The sequence below is a fragment of the Anomaloglossus baeobatrachus genome, chromosome 4 (genome assembly GCF_048569485.1).
Source record: "Anomaloglossus baeobatrachus isolate aAnoBae1 chromosome 4, aAnoBae1.hap1, whole genome shotgun sequence".
Lineage (NCBI taxonomy): Eukaryota > Metazoa > Chordata > Amphibia > Anura > Aromobatidae > Anomaloglossus > Anomaloglossus baeobatrachus.
This window is the reverse complement of record NC_134356.1, coordinates 128583680-128601264: the sequence shown is the minus strand read 5'-3', so window position 1 is coordinate 128601264 and position 17585 is coordinate 128583680. Positions and strand designations below refer to the sequence as shown.

At 46.0% G+C, this 17585-nt stretch overlaps 1 protein-coding gene across 3 annotated transcripts in view; it reads right to left on the bottom strand.

Moving 5' to 3' along the window:
• Positions 1-17585, bottom strand: part of ACSL6 (acyl-CoA synthetase long chain family member 6) — a 439484-nt gene that overhangs the window by 34856 nt on the left and 387043 nt on the right. For all 3 annotated transcript variants that reach the window (XM_075344540.1, XM_075344541.1, XM_075344539.1), the window contains 3 exons: positions 16741-16829; positions 3191-3307; positions 2771-2914 (listed from right to left, as the gene is read on the bottom strand). In XM_075344540.1, the coding sequence (XP_075200655.1) occupies positions 2771-2914; positions 3191-3307; positions 16741-16829 (350 nt within the window). The remainder of the gene's footprint in view (positions 1-2770; positions 2915-3190; positions 3308-16740; positions 16830-17585) is intronic.

The window sequence follows — 17585 nt, the reverse complement described above, 5'->3', positions numbered from 1 at the left end:
CGGGGGTGCCCAGAAATCATGGGCACCCTGCACTGTGGATTCCAATCCCCAGCTGCCTAGTTGTACCCGGCTGGACACAAAAATTAGGCGAAGCTCACGTCATTTTTTTTTTTTAATTATTTCATGAAATTCATGAAATAATTAAAAAAAAGGGCTTCTCTATATTTTTGGTTCCCAGCCGAGTACAAATAGGCAGCTGGGGGTTGGGGGCAGCCCGTACCTGCCTGCTGTACCCGGCTAGCATACCAAAATATGGCAAAGCCGACATCATTTTTCTTGTTTGGGGGGGGGGGGGCAAAGAAATCCTGCATACAGTCATGGAAGGAGGATGCTGAGCCTTGTAGTTCGACAGCTGCTGTCTGCTCTCCTGCATACACTATTGGATGGAGGATGCTGAGCCTTGTAGTTATGCAGCTGCTGTCTGCTCTCCTGCATACACTATTGGATGGAGGATGCTGAGCCTTGTAGTTTGACAGCTGCTGTCTGCTCTCCTGCATACACTATTGGATGGAGGATGCTGAGCCTTGTAGGTCTGCTCCCACCAGACTCTCCCTCCAGCATACAGTCCTGGATGGAGCATGCTGAGCCTTGTAGTTCTGCAGTTGCTGTCTGCTCTCCTGCATACACTATTGGATGGAGTATACTGAGCCTTGTAGTTCTGCAGCTTCTGTTGGCTCTCCTGCATACACTATTGGATGGAGTATGCTGAGCCTTGTACTTCTGCAGCTGTCTGCTCTCCTGCATACACTAGTGGAGAATGAAGAACATATTGAAAAATGAAATGACATCAGACCTTTTTTTTTTGTTCACTGATAAAAAACGCATAAAGACGCAGTGAGCAAAAACGCAGCAAAACGCAGCAAAAAACGCAGCAAATTGCGGCAAAAAACGCGTGCGTTTTTTCATGCGTTTTTAAAGACGCTGCGTTTGTGCGGTTTTAGCATTAAAAAACGCACAGAAACGCAGCGTCAAAAAAACGCAGTGTGTGAACCTAGCCTTACTATGTATTGTGTTATCCTATATTACAGTTTCTTCCATTACTATGTGTAGCATTGTCCTTTATTATATTCTTTGTACTCCATTAGTATATATAGCATTGTCCTGTCTTATATAGTCTCCTCCATCAGACAGTATAGCAATACAATTTATTACAATCACTGCCCTCCATTAGAATGTATAACATCATTCTTTATTACATACACTACTCTTCCTATAAATTGTATTTTTCCTTTATTTTTATATACAGTATCCTAACTTATAATATATGGCTACAAAAGCATAATTGATATTTTTAAGTGGGGGGAGCTAGTAATTTTGGGGTGTTTAAACCGGGTACCCAGTCTAGGAAGCAAAGTCTGCACTCACACTATGTGCAAAACTCTACAGAGACAAGTCCTGGCTGTTAAATCAGTACTGTATGATCTGTAGAGTGATAAGTGTTATACTTCTGAGTAAAATTCAATAGAGTGAATAAATGAGAGATTCATGAGGGGGAGAAGCGTTGTGTGGTGCACTCTTCTTTTTCTTATCCACTTTAACATTTCCCAGATGATCCTCTTCAAAGTTGGCCAGCATAGTTATATGCCAAAATATGGTCTCATACATTACATGCTGGTTTGATGTGGAAATAGAAACAATGCAAGAAGTTGCTTTTATCTGCACACCTAAACTGCCTGATATATTACATTGCATACATGTTAATATCTGTCAGACTTCTAACATGCCCCTTACTTAATGTAAATTTTGGGGGTTAAGACCCTGCATGGCACAAAAACCCTCTGAAGTGATTGTGCTGGACTTTCACATTGATGGCCTAACCTTAGGGGCCCTTTGCACACTACGACATCGCAAGCCAATGCTGCGATGCCGAGCGCGATAGTCCCCACCCCTGTCGCAGCTGCGCTATTTTGTGATAGCTGCCGTAGCGAATATTATCGCTACGGCAGCTTCACATGCACTTACCTGCCCTGCGACGTCGCTCTGGCCGGCGACCCGCCTCCTTCCTAAGGGGGCGGGTCGTGTGGCGTCACGGCGACGTCACACGGCAGGTGGCCAATAGAAGCGGAGGGGCGGAGATGAGCGGGACGTAAACATCCCGCCCACCTCTTTCCTTCCGCATTGCAGACGGGACACAGGTAGGAGATGTTCCTCGCTCCTGCGACTTCATACACAGGGATGTGTGCTGCCGCAGGAACGAGGAACAACATCGTACCATCGCAGCAGCCAAAATAATGAAAATGACCGACACTACACCGATCATACGATACCGACGCTTTTGCGCTCGGTAATCGTAGTTAAAATGATTTACACACTACGATGTCGAGAGCGACGCCGGAAGTGCGTCACTTTCGATTTGACCCCACCGACATCGCACCTGCGATGTCGTAGTGTGCAAAGGGCCCCTTAGAATAGGTCATCAATATCTGATTTGTGGGGGTGCACACCTGCCAATCAACAGTTCCATCAATGGTATAGTGTTGGTGGCCAAGGGCAGCACATGTGCCTCCTATTCAAATGAATTGGGGTTAGATGTGCAGTACCCGGCCTCAGCTATTGGCGGAGCTGTGCTGTGTAGAGCCATAACTGAGCACATCCGGCCACCACTGGCACCGGGAATAGATGATTGGCAGAGGTGCCAGGTATCACACCCCCCAGATAAGATATTTAGAACCAGCAAAAGTCCAAGACAATCACTTTATTTAAATAGAACTTGTCTTAAAAAAGGCTGAAGAAATCAAACATAATGGATTATGCTGTAGATGGCACTTACCTGTAGACTATCTCCATGGACATATATTTGGGACACAGGTTCACTGCGTATATAAATATTTTCAATTTTTTCTGGCGCAATGTACTCCCCTTGTGCAAGCTTAAAGATATGTTTCTTCCGGTCTATGATTTTAAGTGTACCATTCTGAAGTCAAGAGAAAATATAAAATGTTAAGGGGGCAGCAGCCTTCAATTTCAGGGTTCATTCACACTTGAGCACTGGACATTTATATCATCTAATGCTGCGTGCATGGTACACCCAAACATGGTTTACTGTAGGATTTTAATTTCTCTTTTTATGGAAAAAGTAGGAATGGCTTCTCAAATGAAGGCCAAAACCGGCATGAATCAAGTCTGGTTAGTTTAATTTAAAGGGAAAAGGAATTCATATAATTTACATATTGGTTGAACAGTTAATTACCGGTAGCCACCTTCCAACATCTCCAGTGTAAAGCCAGCCATCCTCATCTAAAGCCTCTTCTGTCTTTTCTTTATCTTTAAGGTAGCCTTTAAATACATTGGGTCCTTTTACACATATCTGAAAGAGATATATTGATATGCCTAAAACAGGAGCGTACACAAAAATCATAGGATCCCATAGCAGAAGTTTCAGCTGGGTCACAAAAGAGTATATCTAACAACTTTACAGTCCCAACAAAGTAATGTTTCCCCTATTGAAGCCGTCAGATTCCCCTTTCATTACCCCCATAAAGTATGACGCAGACAGAAGTGCCCCCAAACATAGTATGATGCCCTCACAGTGAATTCATCCACAGTATTCACTACTCGCACAGTATGATGACCCTACTGTACCCCCCTCAACTCCCATGGCAAAGTATGGCGACCACAATACAGTATTGTTCCCAATTGTGACCCCCACACAGCCCTCCATGCAGTATAATGAGAATACATACAGTATAATGCCCTCCACACCTCTCCACACAGTATGATGGCCCCAACACAATCCTACACACGATATAATAGCCCCCACTAGCCCTCCAAACAGTAAAATGACTCCCACACAGACCTCTAAAAAGAATAATGGCCTCCATACAGCCCTCCAAACAGAATAATGGCCCATACATAGCCCTCTACACAGTATTATAGCCCCCACACAAATCTTCAAACTCTTTAAATGCTTGCATACAGAATAATGGCCTCACATAGCTCTCAACCCACACAAATTTGCAGTGTAATGGTCCCTCCCCCACATTGTCCTGCAAACATTATAATAGCTGCTAAACAGCCCTACAAACATTATAATGGCTCACACATAGCCCTCCAAACAGTATAATGGCCCACAATTAGTCCTCCAAACAGTATAATGGCCCCCACTAAGCCTTCTAAGCAGCAGAATGGCCCCCATACAACTCTCCACACAGTCTGATGAACCACACATAAACCTTCCTAATGTATGATTGCTTGTATATAGTGTAATAGCCTCTACATAACCCTCCATAAAGTATAAAGGTACCGACATAGTCCTCCAAATATTATAATGACACCAATGGTGGCAGACCACATGGTCAGTATGGGGCCCGTAAATCGTGGTTTACCTGGTGCCAGAGGGCACTCCACACATTATTTCACAGTTGAAAGTAATGATTAAAGAGGGAGCGGTCCGCTCTCTCCGCCATCATTTTTCCTTGGCATCTCACATCCCAGTGCAGCAGGTCACATCACATCATTGCATAGCAGTACTGAGCAGTGTAACTGTGGACTTCAAGCTAACTTAACTCCATAGAGATTAATGGGCTCTGTAACCTGACACCTCACTATGGTGGCAGTCTGTCTTGTTTGATGGATTTAAGTTGCTTTTCAGAATGGATGGTGATTTCAAAAGGCAGGGGAAAGGAAGCAGTGGCTCATAAGTGGGCTAAACGCAAAACGTTCTGATAAGATATATTACAATCCTTCTTATATTAAACTTTGCATATTTTGACCTAACAAGTTATCAGAGATTCTGTGAAATGATAGATTTGCCAAACGTGAATTCTAGTTAGTAAAACAAGAATTTCCTACAGCTCTTGCTGATACATAGTGATTTGGGCAGAAGTGAGCCTATGGTTGAAGGCTGGGGTTATGGTACAAAATGCCACCCAAAGCTTATGGTATTTTATGTTCAGTAAGTGATTGCATAATGCTAGGATATGCCATAACATAATGGTCGCTGGGTGCCTGACAATGGGTCACAACACTGGTGCCCCTGAGGCCACACATGTGGCGCCCCTGAGGCTCCAGTCGCCACAGAGTATTGCACCTTATTTAAGGTGCGGTATTCGCCTCAGGTAAGGAAGGGGTTAATCACCGGTGTTCCACATTTACACTTTACATACAGCTTAGGAGCCTTCTCACAGGGGGGATGGCTCAGGGTAGATAGGGGGGTGGCTATCACGATGCATGGGACCTCCCCAGTCACTGAAGCCAGCCACCTGGGGGGCGGGTTCCACTTGGGGTAGAAGTAGGAGCAAACTCACACAATCTTCAGTCAGTCTACCTGGGACACCAGTTCTGGGACACGACACCATCACCACTTTTTTCTCTTCTCTTCTCTTCTCTTCATGGGGCCTGCAGCTTGAAGTGGAGCACTCAGCCCTGGTTCCTCACGGCTGGAAGGGCAACTCTGACAAAGGTCTTTCTTCTTTCAAACATCGGTGACTGCTTCTAACTTATCCGAGGTCGACAGGGCACATCACAGCGGGTGAGCGGTACTACCCGGGCGAGCGGCACAAAGAGTGAGTAAAGACACCTGGAATCGCAGCATCTGACTCAGACTCTTATTACCGGCGCTGCCACCCCACGTCTTGGCGCCAAAGGCCATTACCATCACTACTCCCCTCATCATCCTTCCCAGGGCCCACTCCACCTGTGGGGAGCGATACCATCTTCGGCTGCTATTACCATCCGCTCCAGAGGACAGCGACAGCAATGGCGGCTAATCTCTGGTCGCGTACCATAGATGGTGTCACGACAATCATCCTATTACAACCCCCATCATCCTCTCTCCTTATTGGTCTACACCTCGGGGCACGAAGCCAGGCAGGACATCGCGACATCCCAGACCACCACAGTGACTCGGTGACGAGTAAACCAGGTATGAGACCCATGCCTGAATACCCCTGCCCCCTGGGGGCTACATTTTGGCGTCACAAACAGAATATTGTGACCAGGCCCAAAACCTGGGTACTGTGCTCCTTACTGGACTGTGTTTAACATTTTGCTTAAAAAGGACAGTCGCCATTAGTCATTTTGCGTGGGAAAAGAAGGGGCGTGTCATTGTGGGCGGTACCCGTAAAGAGAGCAAAAGCATGGGTGAAGCCCAAAAAGAGCGCCAAAATGATCCCCACTGCCAGCAGTTGACCGGAAACTCAAAACTGGCAGAGATATGTCTATGGAGGAAAGAGACCAAACCGCCCCTGTTGCCGAACCCGCAGCAATGGCACCAGCTTCAGTGCTGCCATTTACCATGCCATATCTTCTCAGGGCAACGTGGCTCCCCCAGTATTCCGAGGAGACATATACCATAGCTGATTTCAAGGAAAGACTTTACAGTTTATTCCAGGTGTACCCTCTGACGAAAGGACAGAAAGCCAGTGTCCTCATCGGTCAATTGACCGGGGCAGCCCGACGTGAAGTCAAATTTTGTCCGGAGACTGATAAAAGAGTGGCAAAGGACATTTTAGCAGAACTCAAAGAAACCTTTGATACCTATACAGCAGCTGAGATAAAAATGTGATTCTATGGATGTAAGCAAAAGGTGCAAGAACGTATCTGGGACTATGCTTTAAATCTTCAGGAGGCAATGAGAGCAGTGTAGGAGGTGGAACCGGAGGAGGTGAAAAATGAGAATCGCCTGCTAACTGATCAATTCATAGAGGGGCTTCTGCCCGATGCCCACATGTGTACTTTATCCATGCAAAGCCCTGATCTCAGCTTTGTACAGTTCAAAGACCGGGCCATCCAAGCACTGCGCAGACTGGATTGCGGCAGTGTTGTGCTAAAGCAACAGGGATTACAGCCAACTACATCAGTGCGATGGGAGCTAAGGAACAGGCTGCGAGTGGAAACTCCAGTGATGAACTGCGGCTCCGCATGTTGGAACTGATGAAAGATAAGGCTACTTTAACCAAAGCAGTGCAATTCAAAAGGGGACTCAGCAACCTGTAACCATTGAACTGGCTTCTAGTGCTAAAGATCTTTTTGGCGGTGGCGCGGGAGAGCCCCGCTGCCACAAGTTCCTGATTGTAATGATGCTGACCGGCAATCGATCTGCCGATGTGGCAATAAAGTTGGACTATTGTGAACACATTTGGACTGGGTTCTGGTTTGGGACTCCCTCTTGTGGCCAATGCTGGTAGTAGAGTTGGTCTGTTTAACAGAAGCCAGACATCTGATGATGATTGGAAATCAGGTTGTTCAGACTGGGCCTATATAACTGAGTAGTTTCCCTTGGTCTGGGCCGGTGATTAATGTTGCTTCCTGTGGTGCTGTGGACATTCTGAAGCCTGCCCTATCTTCTGTTTCTACCTGAACTTCTAACAGATAATTTTGGTCTTGTACCTCTGCTTGTTTTGTTTCCATTTTCTGTTGTTTAATTTGGAGGTACTAAGGCTTATTCCCTGATTTTTGTTTGTGGAGTTCTGGGTGGAGTTGGATCATTCTGTGCTGGGAATGTCTGTTTACCTTGCTCCATATTCTGAAATGTATTTGTGTTTTGTCATGCTTGGTATTAATTTTAGTCCTTCCTCTATATTAGTGTTTTGCTTGGATCCCAGTAATACCAGAGTACTGATATAGTGGAGGAGAGGCCATGTGGTCTCAGCTTTTTTCCTATCAGGTGTGTTGGTTTTTTCTAGGGTATTGCGCGACTGCAGACAGTACTCTTTTCTGTTCTTTCCTATATAGACAGTTTGGGCTTCATCTTTGCTGAATCTGTTTTCTACCTGTGTACTGTGTTTCATCATGTCTCCCCGGTTTTATATGTTTGGGGGCTATCTATATCTTTGGGGAACTGCTCTGAGGCACATTAGCTTTTTGTATTTTTCTCCCTTTAGGAAGAATTAGTTCTCCGGCTGTGTCGAGGCGACTAGGTCATCATAAGCTCGTCCCACGGCCACTTCTAGTTGTGTTGTCAGTGTCTGGTCTGCAGTCAGCTGAGTTTCCAACCACTCTGGTGACACTCTGGATTTCCTAGTTTTTGCCTTTTTTTGATCCTCCTCAGTCACTGAATCATAACAGTATCACCGGCCAGATTTAAGATACAAGGGTACTCAATTGAAGGAAATAAAAAAGTGTCAGATTTTCTTTTTTTCTTTTTGTATTTTTCCTATTCTTCTCTGGGTGTCGTGGAGGATCTTGTGCCCCAATAGATGTTACACAATTAGCTGATCGAGTTCATCATCTTTTTTCTCAGGTTAAGGATATATATGATTTTCTTGCTCAGGCACCTACTGTAGAACCTAAGATCCCTGTCCCTGATTTGTTTTTTGGGGATCGGTCTAAATTTGTTAACTTTAAGAACAATTGTAAGTTGTTTTTGCCTTGAAACCAAAGTCCTCAGGGTCTTCCATGCAACGAGTTCAGTTTGTTATCTCCCTGTTGCGTGGTGACTCCCAGGATTGGGCTTTTTATCTGGTGCCTGGAGATCCTATTCTTGCTGATGTGGATTTTTTTTTTCAGGTTCTGGGGTTGTTGTATGATGAACCTAATGCTACTGATCAAGCCGAGAAGACATTATTGGCTTTGATCCAGGGTCAGGAACCCGCAGAGATATATTGTCAGAAATTTCGAAAGTGGGCGATCCTTACTGAATGGAACGATGCGGCTCTTTTTTGGAAGGGTTTGGCAGAGCCTGTAAAGGATGTTATGGTGGGCTTTCCTGTCCCTTCTGGTCTCAATGACTCTATGTCATTGTCCTTTCTGATTGACGTTTATGTGAACGTAAAACGTAAAACAATGCGAGCTGAGGTGTCGCTCTCAGAGCAGTCTCCGGAGCCTATGCAGTGTGATAGGGTCCTTTCTAGGGCTGAATGGCAGGGTATTAGACGGCGTTATAAGCTATGTTTTTTCTGTGGAGACGCCTCTCATACTATTTCCGTCTGCCCTAAGCACGAAAAACGATTTGCCTGTTTATTTACTTTGGGCAATATACAGCCTAAGTTTCTTTTGTCAGTTTCATTGCTCTGTTCCCTAGTCGTCATTTTCAGCTATGGCTTTTATTGATTCAGCTGCCCTGAACTTGATGGATTTTGGATTTGCTGAATGTTGTGGTTTCCCTATGGTACCTTTGCAAACTCCTATTCCTTTGAGAGGTATTGATGCTACCCTTTAGCTGAAAATAAGCCCCAGTTTTGGACCCAGGTGATGATGCGGGTTGCACCAGATCATCAGGAGGTTTGTAAGTTTTTGGTGTTGCATAATTTGCATGACACTTTGGTACTGGGATTCCCTTGGTTACAAACCCAAAATCCAGTTCTGGATTGGACATCTTTGTCTGTGACTAGTTGGGGCTGTCAATGTGTGCATAGTGATACTCCTGTTTTGTCTATTTCATCTCAGACACAAGAGGTCCCTGACTACTTGTGAGATTTTATGAATGTGTATAATGAGATTGAGGCTGCGTTCTTGCCTCCGCATAGGGACTATGATTGCGCTATTGAATTAGTGCCTGGATATAAATTTCCCAAGGGACGGCTCTTCAATTTATGTGTACCTGAACATGTTGCTATGTGGACTTATATTAAGGAGTCATTGGAGAAGGGTCACATCAGACCATCATCTTCACCTCTGGGTGCCGTTTTTTATTTTGTGGCCAAGAAGGATGGCTCTTTGCGACCCTGTATTGAATATCGTCTGCTTAATAAAATTATGGTTAAATATCAGTATCCATTGCCTCTGATTTCCGACCTGTTTTCTAGAGTGAAGGGTGCCAGTTGGTTTACTAGGCTCGATCTTTTGGGGCGTATAATCTCATTTGCATTAAGCAGGGTGATGAATGGAAGATGGCTTTTAATACCCCTGAGGGGCATTTTAAGTACCTGGTGATGCCCTTTGGGCTCACTAATGCCCCTTCCATCTTCCAGTCTTTCATGAATGATATTTTCCGGGACTTTGTTGACAGGTTTTTGATTGCCTATTTGGACGACATTTTGATTTTTTCTGACGACTGGGATTCTAATAATGAACAGGTTCGGACAGTGTTTCAGGTTCTCATGGACAATGCGCTGTATATTAAGAGATCGAAATGTCTTTTTGACGTACAAAAGATCTCTTTTTTGGGGGTTCATTTTGTCCCCATCTTCTATTGAAATGGATCCGGTCAAAATCCAGGCAATTCATGATTGGGTTTAGCCTACTTCTCTAAAAGCCCTTCAGAGGTTTTTGGGTTAATTAATTTCTTTCGTAAATTCATTGGCAATTTTTCCAGTATTGTTAAGCCTTTGACTGATTTGACCAAAAAGGGAGCTGATGTTGTCAATTGGTCTCCAGAGGCAGCCTTGGCTTTTCAGGAGCTTAGGCCTCTTTCACACGTACGTGCCTCCGGTACATGTTTGGCAATTTTCTCACGTACCGGAGACACGTACACACGTAGACCTATGTATTCCTTTGGTTTTGGACACACATAAGTATTTTCAAACGGACCATGTGTCCGTTCTGTATTTACGTGTGTCCGTGTGTTTCTCACGCCGACATGTCCGTTTTATCTCTGGCATCATGGGTGTCACACAGAATGCAATCGGGTCACACGTAAAACACACGGACCACACGGATGTGTTTCGTGTGACACACACCGGAGAAAAGACATGTCTGCGAGAAAAAACCCAAAACATTACTCCCCTTCTCCTGCCCTCCTGTCTCTGCCACTGCTGTCACTTGCTGCCGACCGCTGCTTATTATGCTAATTGCATATTCACTTCACTGCGGCCGTAAGCAGCAGTAGCGGGGAGTCGGCAGGACCGGAGACTGAAGTTCAGCACCATGGACAGCGACACCAGGGACAGGTGAGTAGAAAGTTCCCGTTCTCCTTGTGTTATCACGGATAACACACGGAGAACACACTTAGGCCATACACACAGCACACCGAGGGTAATATGCACCTTTGACACGTCCGTGAAACACGTGCGTGATTTTCACGGACGTGTAAAAGAGGCCTTAAAAGGAGGTTTACTTCTGCTCCAGTCTTGCGGCAGCCTGATGTGTCTCTTCCATTTCAGGTGGAGATTGATGCGTCAGAGATTGGAGCAGGGACTGTCTTGTCTCAAAAAGACCCAGTGACTTCTAAACTGAAACCTTGTGCCTTCTTTTCCCGAAAATTTTCACCACCAGAATGAAGATTATGATGTAGGGAATAGGGAATCATTGGCTATGAAGTGGGCCTTTGAAGAATGGAGACATTGGCTGGAGGGGGCAATACATCAAATTGTTGTACTCACCGATCATCAGAATTTGATTTATCTCAAATCAGCCAGGAAGTTGAATCTCAGGCAGGCTAGATTGGCCTTGTTTTTCACACACTTTAATTTTGTGGTCTCTTATATTCCGGGCACTAAGAATATTAAGGCGGATGCCCTCTCTAGGAGTTTCTTTGCTGATTCTCTTGATGTGACTGAGCCTGTTACCATCCTGCATGAGGGAGTGGTTCTCTTCGCTATTTCACCCGATTTGAGACTAGCTCTTGAGAAATTTCAGGAGGACAAACCTGAAAGATGTCCAGTGGGGAAATTGTACATTCCTGATTAGTAGATGAGTAAAGTGATATCTGAAATTCATTGTTCTGCGTTGGCTGGTCATCCTGGGATTTTTGCCACCAGGGATTTGATGAGTAGGTCCTTTTGGTGGCCTTTTTTATCTTGTTATGCGAAGAGTTTTGTGCAATCCTGTGGGATTTGTTCTAGATTCAAACCTTGGTGTTCTCATTCTACTGGATTGTTATTGCCGTTGCCCAAGAGACCATGGACTCACATCTCAATGGATTTTGTTTCCAATCTCCCTGTTTCTCAGGGAATGACGGTTGTTTGGGTAATCTGTGATAGATTTTCCAAAATGGTCCATTTGGTGCCACTTCCTAAGTTGCCATCATCTTCGGAGTTGGTGCCCTTGTTTCTCCGTCAGGTGGTTCGTTTGCATGGTATTCCAGTAAACATTGTGTCCGACAGAGGAGTCCAGTTTGTGTCTAGATTTTGGAGAGCTTTTTGTTTAAGGCTGGGAATTGCGTTATCTTTCTCCTCTGCATTTCATCCTCAGACCAATGGACAGACTGAAAGGGCAAACTGGACTTTGGAAACTTATTTGAGATGTTTTGTGTCAGCTGATCATGATGACTGGTCTTCTTTTTTGTCTTTGGCCAAGTTTGCTCTTAATAATAGGGCAAGTTCAGCCACTTTGATGTCTCCTTTTTTTTGCAATTTAGGGGTTTCATCCTCGGTTTTCTTCGGGGCAGATGGAGGCTTCAGCCTGTCCGGGCATTGATTCGGCGGTAGAGAAAATGCAGCAAATTTGGGATCAAGTGGTGGATAAATTGTCCCACTCCCAGGAAAATGCCCAACGGTTTGCCAACCGTGGGTCCCCAGTTTAAAGTGGTGGACTTGGTCAGCTTGTTCGCCAGACATGTTCCTATGAAAGTTTCTTCTCCGAAATTTAAGCCAAGGTTTATTGGGCCTCATAAGATTTTCGAGATGATTAATCCTGTTTCTTTCCGTTTGGCTCTTCCAGAGACTTTCAAGATTCACAATGTCTTTCATAAGTTTTTGTTGAAAAAGTATGTTGAACCGGTAGTGCCCATGGCTGAGCCTCCTGATCCTGTGATGGTTGAAGGGAATCTGGAATATGTTGTGGAAAAGATTTTGGATTCCCGTTGTACTAGACGGAAGCTCCAGTACCTGCTCAAGTGGAAAGGTTATGGTCAGGGGGATAATTCTTGGGTGTTTGCGTCTGACAAACATGCTGATCGTTTGGTCCGTGCTTTTCATCGAGCACATGTTGACAAACCCGGGGGCTGTGGTGAGGGTTCGGTGACCCCTCCTCAAGGGGGGGTACTGTTGTGAACACATTTGGACAGAGTTTTGGTTTGGGACTCCCTCTTGTGGCCAGTGCTGGTAGTGGCGTTGGTCTGCTTAATAGAAGCCAGACAGCTGATGATGATTGGAAATCAGGTTGTTGAGACTGGGCCTATATAACTGAGTAGTTTCTCTTGGTCTGGGCCGGTGATCAATGTTGCTTCCTGTGGTGCTGTGGACATTCTGCAGCCTGCCCTATCTTCTGTTTCTACCTGAACTCCTAACAGATAAGTTTGGTCTTGTACCTCTGCTGGTTTTGTTTCCATTTTTCTGTTGTTTAATTTGGAGGTACTAAGGCTTGTTCCCAAATTTTTTCTTGTGGAGTTCTGGGTTTAGTTGGATCATTCCCTGCTGGGAATGTCTGTTTACCTTGTTCCATATTCTGCAATGTATTTGTGTTTTGTCATGCTTGGTATTAATTTTAGTCCTTCCTCTATATTAGTGTTTTGCTTGGATCCCAGTAACACCAGAGTACTGATATAGTTGGGGAGAGGCCATGTGGTCTCAGCTTTTTTCCTATCAGGTGTGATGTTTTTTCTTTAGGGTATTGCGCGGCTGCAGACAGTGCTCTTTTCTGTTCTTTCCTATATAAATAGTTTGGGCTTCATCTTTGCTGAATCTGTTTTCTACCTGTGTACTTTGTTTCATCTTGTCTCCCCGGTTTTATATGTTTGGGGGCTATCTATATCTTTGGGGAACTGCTCCGAGGCAGATTAGCTTTTCGTATTTTTCTCTCTTTAGGAAGAATTAGTTCTCCGGCTGTGTCGAGGTGACTAGGTCATCGCAAGCTCCTCCCATGGCTACTTCTAGATTTGTTGTCAGTGTGAGGTCTGCAGTCAGCTGAGTTTCCAACCACTCTGGTGACACTCTGGATTTACTAGTTTTTGCCTTTTGACCAGCAGTCAAGAAAGAATAACTGTTTTGATTTTCATGTGCAAATGTTGATATTTAATAATGATACTGCTGACCGGTAATTGTTGAAAATGTTTGAAACGGCTTACTGATGCTGCCTCCCATAAAGGTAAGAATGTTATTTGTTATATTGCATATTGAAAAATTGTGGTGTACTAATTTTGTTTAGTTGCAGCCCAGGAGTGCTGCCATTTGCTGTGGGGGAATGTGGCGCCCCTGGGGTTCCAGTCGCCACAGAGTATTGCAACGTATTTAAGGTTCGATATTCACCTCGAATAAGGAGGGAGTTAATCACCGTTGTTCCACATTCACACAGCTTAGGAGCCTTCTCACGGGGGGGGATGGCTCAGGGTAGATAGGGGCCATCACGATGCATGGGACTTCCCCAGTCACTGAAGCTAGCCACCTGGGGGGCGGGTTGCACTTGGGGTAGAAGTAGGAGCAAACTCACACAATCTTCAGTCAGTCTATCCGAACACCAGCTTTGGGACATGACACTATCATCACTTTCTTCTCTTCTCTTCACGGGGCCTGCAGCTTGGAGCTGAAGTGGCTGGAAGGGCAACTCTGACAAAGGTCTTTCTTTATTCAAACACCAGTGACTGCTTCTAACTTATCCGATGTCAACGGAGCACATCACAGCGGGTGACCGGTACTACCCGGGCGAGCGGCACAACGAGTGAGTAAAGACACCTGGAACTGCAGCATCTGATTCAGACTCTTATTACCAATGCTGCCGCCCCACGCCTTGGTGCCAAAGGCCATCGCCATCTCTACTCCCCTCATCATCCTTCCTAGGGCCCACTCCACCTGTGGGGAGCGATACCATCTTCGGCTGCTATTACCATCCGCCCCAGAGGACAGCGACAGCAGTGGCGGATAATCTCTTCTCGCGTACCACAAATGGCATCACGACAATCATCCTATTACAACCGCCATCATCCTCCCTTCTTATTGGTGTACACCTCGGGGCACAAAGCCGGGCAGGACACCGCGACATCCCAGACCACCACACCAGTCCGTTGTCGAGTAAAACAGGGATGAGACCCATGCCTCAATCCCTCTGCCTCCTGGGTGCTACACAGACAGAACAGGACCATGGGCTAGAGCAAAATATGGGCCCTTTGTAGTCCAATAGCTCATCATAATAGAAAAATACTCACTGTTTGGGAGGTGGAAATGCCCCCCCACCTCTTGAACCCCTGTGCACAGGTTGCACCAGTGATATGTTTGTGTGGCGCCCCTGGGCTTCAGTCGCAACAGGGTATTACACCACTTTTCAGGGGTAATATCTATCCCGGGTAAGGAGGGGGTTAACCTGCCAATGCCTTCACGAAACACAGATATACAACAGTAAGATGCTTACTCACAGGGGGTTGGACTAGGGCAGACAGGATAGTTAGCCATCACGAATGTAGAAGTAGGGGCAACCAACACACTTTAGGGAGAACCTTCCTGGGCACATCTTGGGATAACACCTAGCGCTGACAACTGGAGTTAGTGTTTCTCTCACTTCATAGGCCCGCGGCTTGGAGCAGGCAAGGACTGAAGGCAACTGAAGGACACTTCACTAACAGAGTTTCACGGGCACCGTGTGAGTAAAAAGACTTGGAACCGCAGCCCCTGCCTCTCATTTAATCGGCGTCGTCGCCCAGTGCTGCTGCGCCAGTGGGGACTACCACCACCCCCGTCCTCCTTCATCCTCCCCGGGGTAATCCTGCTCCGCCTGTGGGGAGCGACACCATCCCGGCTGCACCCAACATCTGCCCCGGTGAGAGACTCTGCAGCGGCGGCCACATACCTTGCCGCGTGCTGGAGGTGGCATCACGATCATCTAATAGACTTTCTTAACTGTCACTACCACCCCCATCCACCATTCCTGCTTCCCGTACACCACCATCCTTTCCTTCCTGTACGCCTCGGGGCAACTAAACCGGGTCAGGCCACCCAGACAATTTGCACCCCCGACCCGGCGACGAGTAGGTTAAAACACCTGCCCTGTGGGGCGCTACTTTTGCCCCTAAAATCACAGGGTTGCTCCCAGCCACCTGGCTGTGCATACAACTGCCCCATTTAGTTGGACTAAGCCATGTTGCAGCAGGCGATGGAGAATGCATTTGTGAAAGAAGAAGAAATTTGAAGGGGGCGAAGTCCTGAAGCAGCAGGGTGGCACTTTAAATTCTCAAGAATGGTGAATGTGTCAGAGTTTGGTACCCCAGTGGTTATAAGGTTTTGTTATATTCTAGTGCTGTGCTATCCGTTATTGAGGATATTCCTTTGGGTACAGTTCCACTTGCGATTTTCATGGACTAGTGCAATCCGATAAAACATCAGATTGCTCTCAGTCTAGTGCAAATCTATGGGGCAGCGTCCATCTGCGATTGATTTTTCATGCCATAGCGGCATGAGAAATGAATCGTAGCATGCTGCATTTGGCAGCGATTCTCGGCTCACACGCACCCATACAAGTCTATGGGAGTGTGTGAAACATCGCACTGCACTTGCATGTAATCCGAGTGCAGTGAGATATACATAGAGACAGGCAGCGGAGGAGATGAGGAGAAAGTGCTCCCTCCCTCTTCTCCGCAACTGTGATGCGATCACAAGATCACATCACAGTCGCATGACCCTCGGCTGACACCCACAGCAGAGGGTCATTAGCATATCGCTTCCGATGCTCTTGCATCGGAAGCTGTGCGCAAGTGGAACAGTACCCTTTAAAGATGCACAACTGAAAATCTGCTGATAGTGGTATCCCTGGTGCAGCCATAATCTTTTGGCCAGAACCCATAATATTTAATAAGATTGGTTCCTCTTTACTATACAGGTAGATATCCTTCAAGAATGGATCATTTTTAATGCAAGAATTTATATAAAACCACAAACAACATTTCCAATTAATTTTCGATAATAAAATAGCATAATTAGTCATTTTCATTTAGAAGGGTTCTTCTTAAATCAGTGGCAATTAGGAATTCAGTGTAAATGCAGACGTAGTACATACCTCCCCTTCTCCTTTTGAAGCAAAGTAATTCATGTCCTCCACATCGACTAGTTTAATATAATTACACGGTAGTGGAGCACCAACATGTCCTGCAAATGCCACGCAAATATTGTAGTAAGCTAGGTAATACAGTTTTGCAAAATACCTTGCAATATACATCAGTAATCTCTGATATGCAGTAATGGTAATATTTGATAACTATTGTAACCAAAAGACAAAACAAAGGAATGAAAAGCACTTATTGGTCTTCTGTACCGAAGAAACTTCTACAGGAGAGTACAGTGAGTGCCCGACTTACGAGTATCCGACTTACATGCCACACCTAGTTTAGAAACGTCAGATAGTAAAAAAAAAAAAAATAACTTATATACTCACCTGACCTTTCCAGCCACCATTGCAGTCAGGGCCGGTGTCAACACGCGGCACACCCGGACAAATGCCGGGGCCCCGGAGAGCCGGGGGTGCCCACTCGGCCTCATCAGTTCTGCTGCCCCTTGCCCGGGGCCCACTCGCTGTCAGTTCTGCTGCCCCCGGGCCGAGTTCCGGGGATCGCAATACATGGCAGTAATCTGCAGCACCATCTGTTTAAGGCGCGCAGACCTCCTGGTTTGAACTTCATCTGTGGGCGGAGCTACCGCCCAGCGTCCTGCTCAGTCCCACAGATGAAGGAGCCAGGAGGCGCTTTGCCAGCCTGCGACCCCCAGCACAGCGCTTCTCTCTGGCGCTGTGTGACTGTGAGCCCCCTCTCCTCCGTGACCCGAGCTGTATGTGCCCTCCCCGCCCCCCGATTTATGGGCCCCTATAAGCTGTATGGGCTTCTCCCCCCCGAGATGTATGCCCTGGCC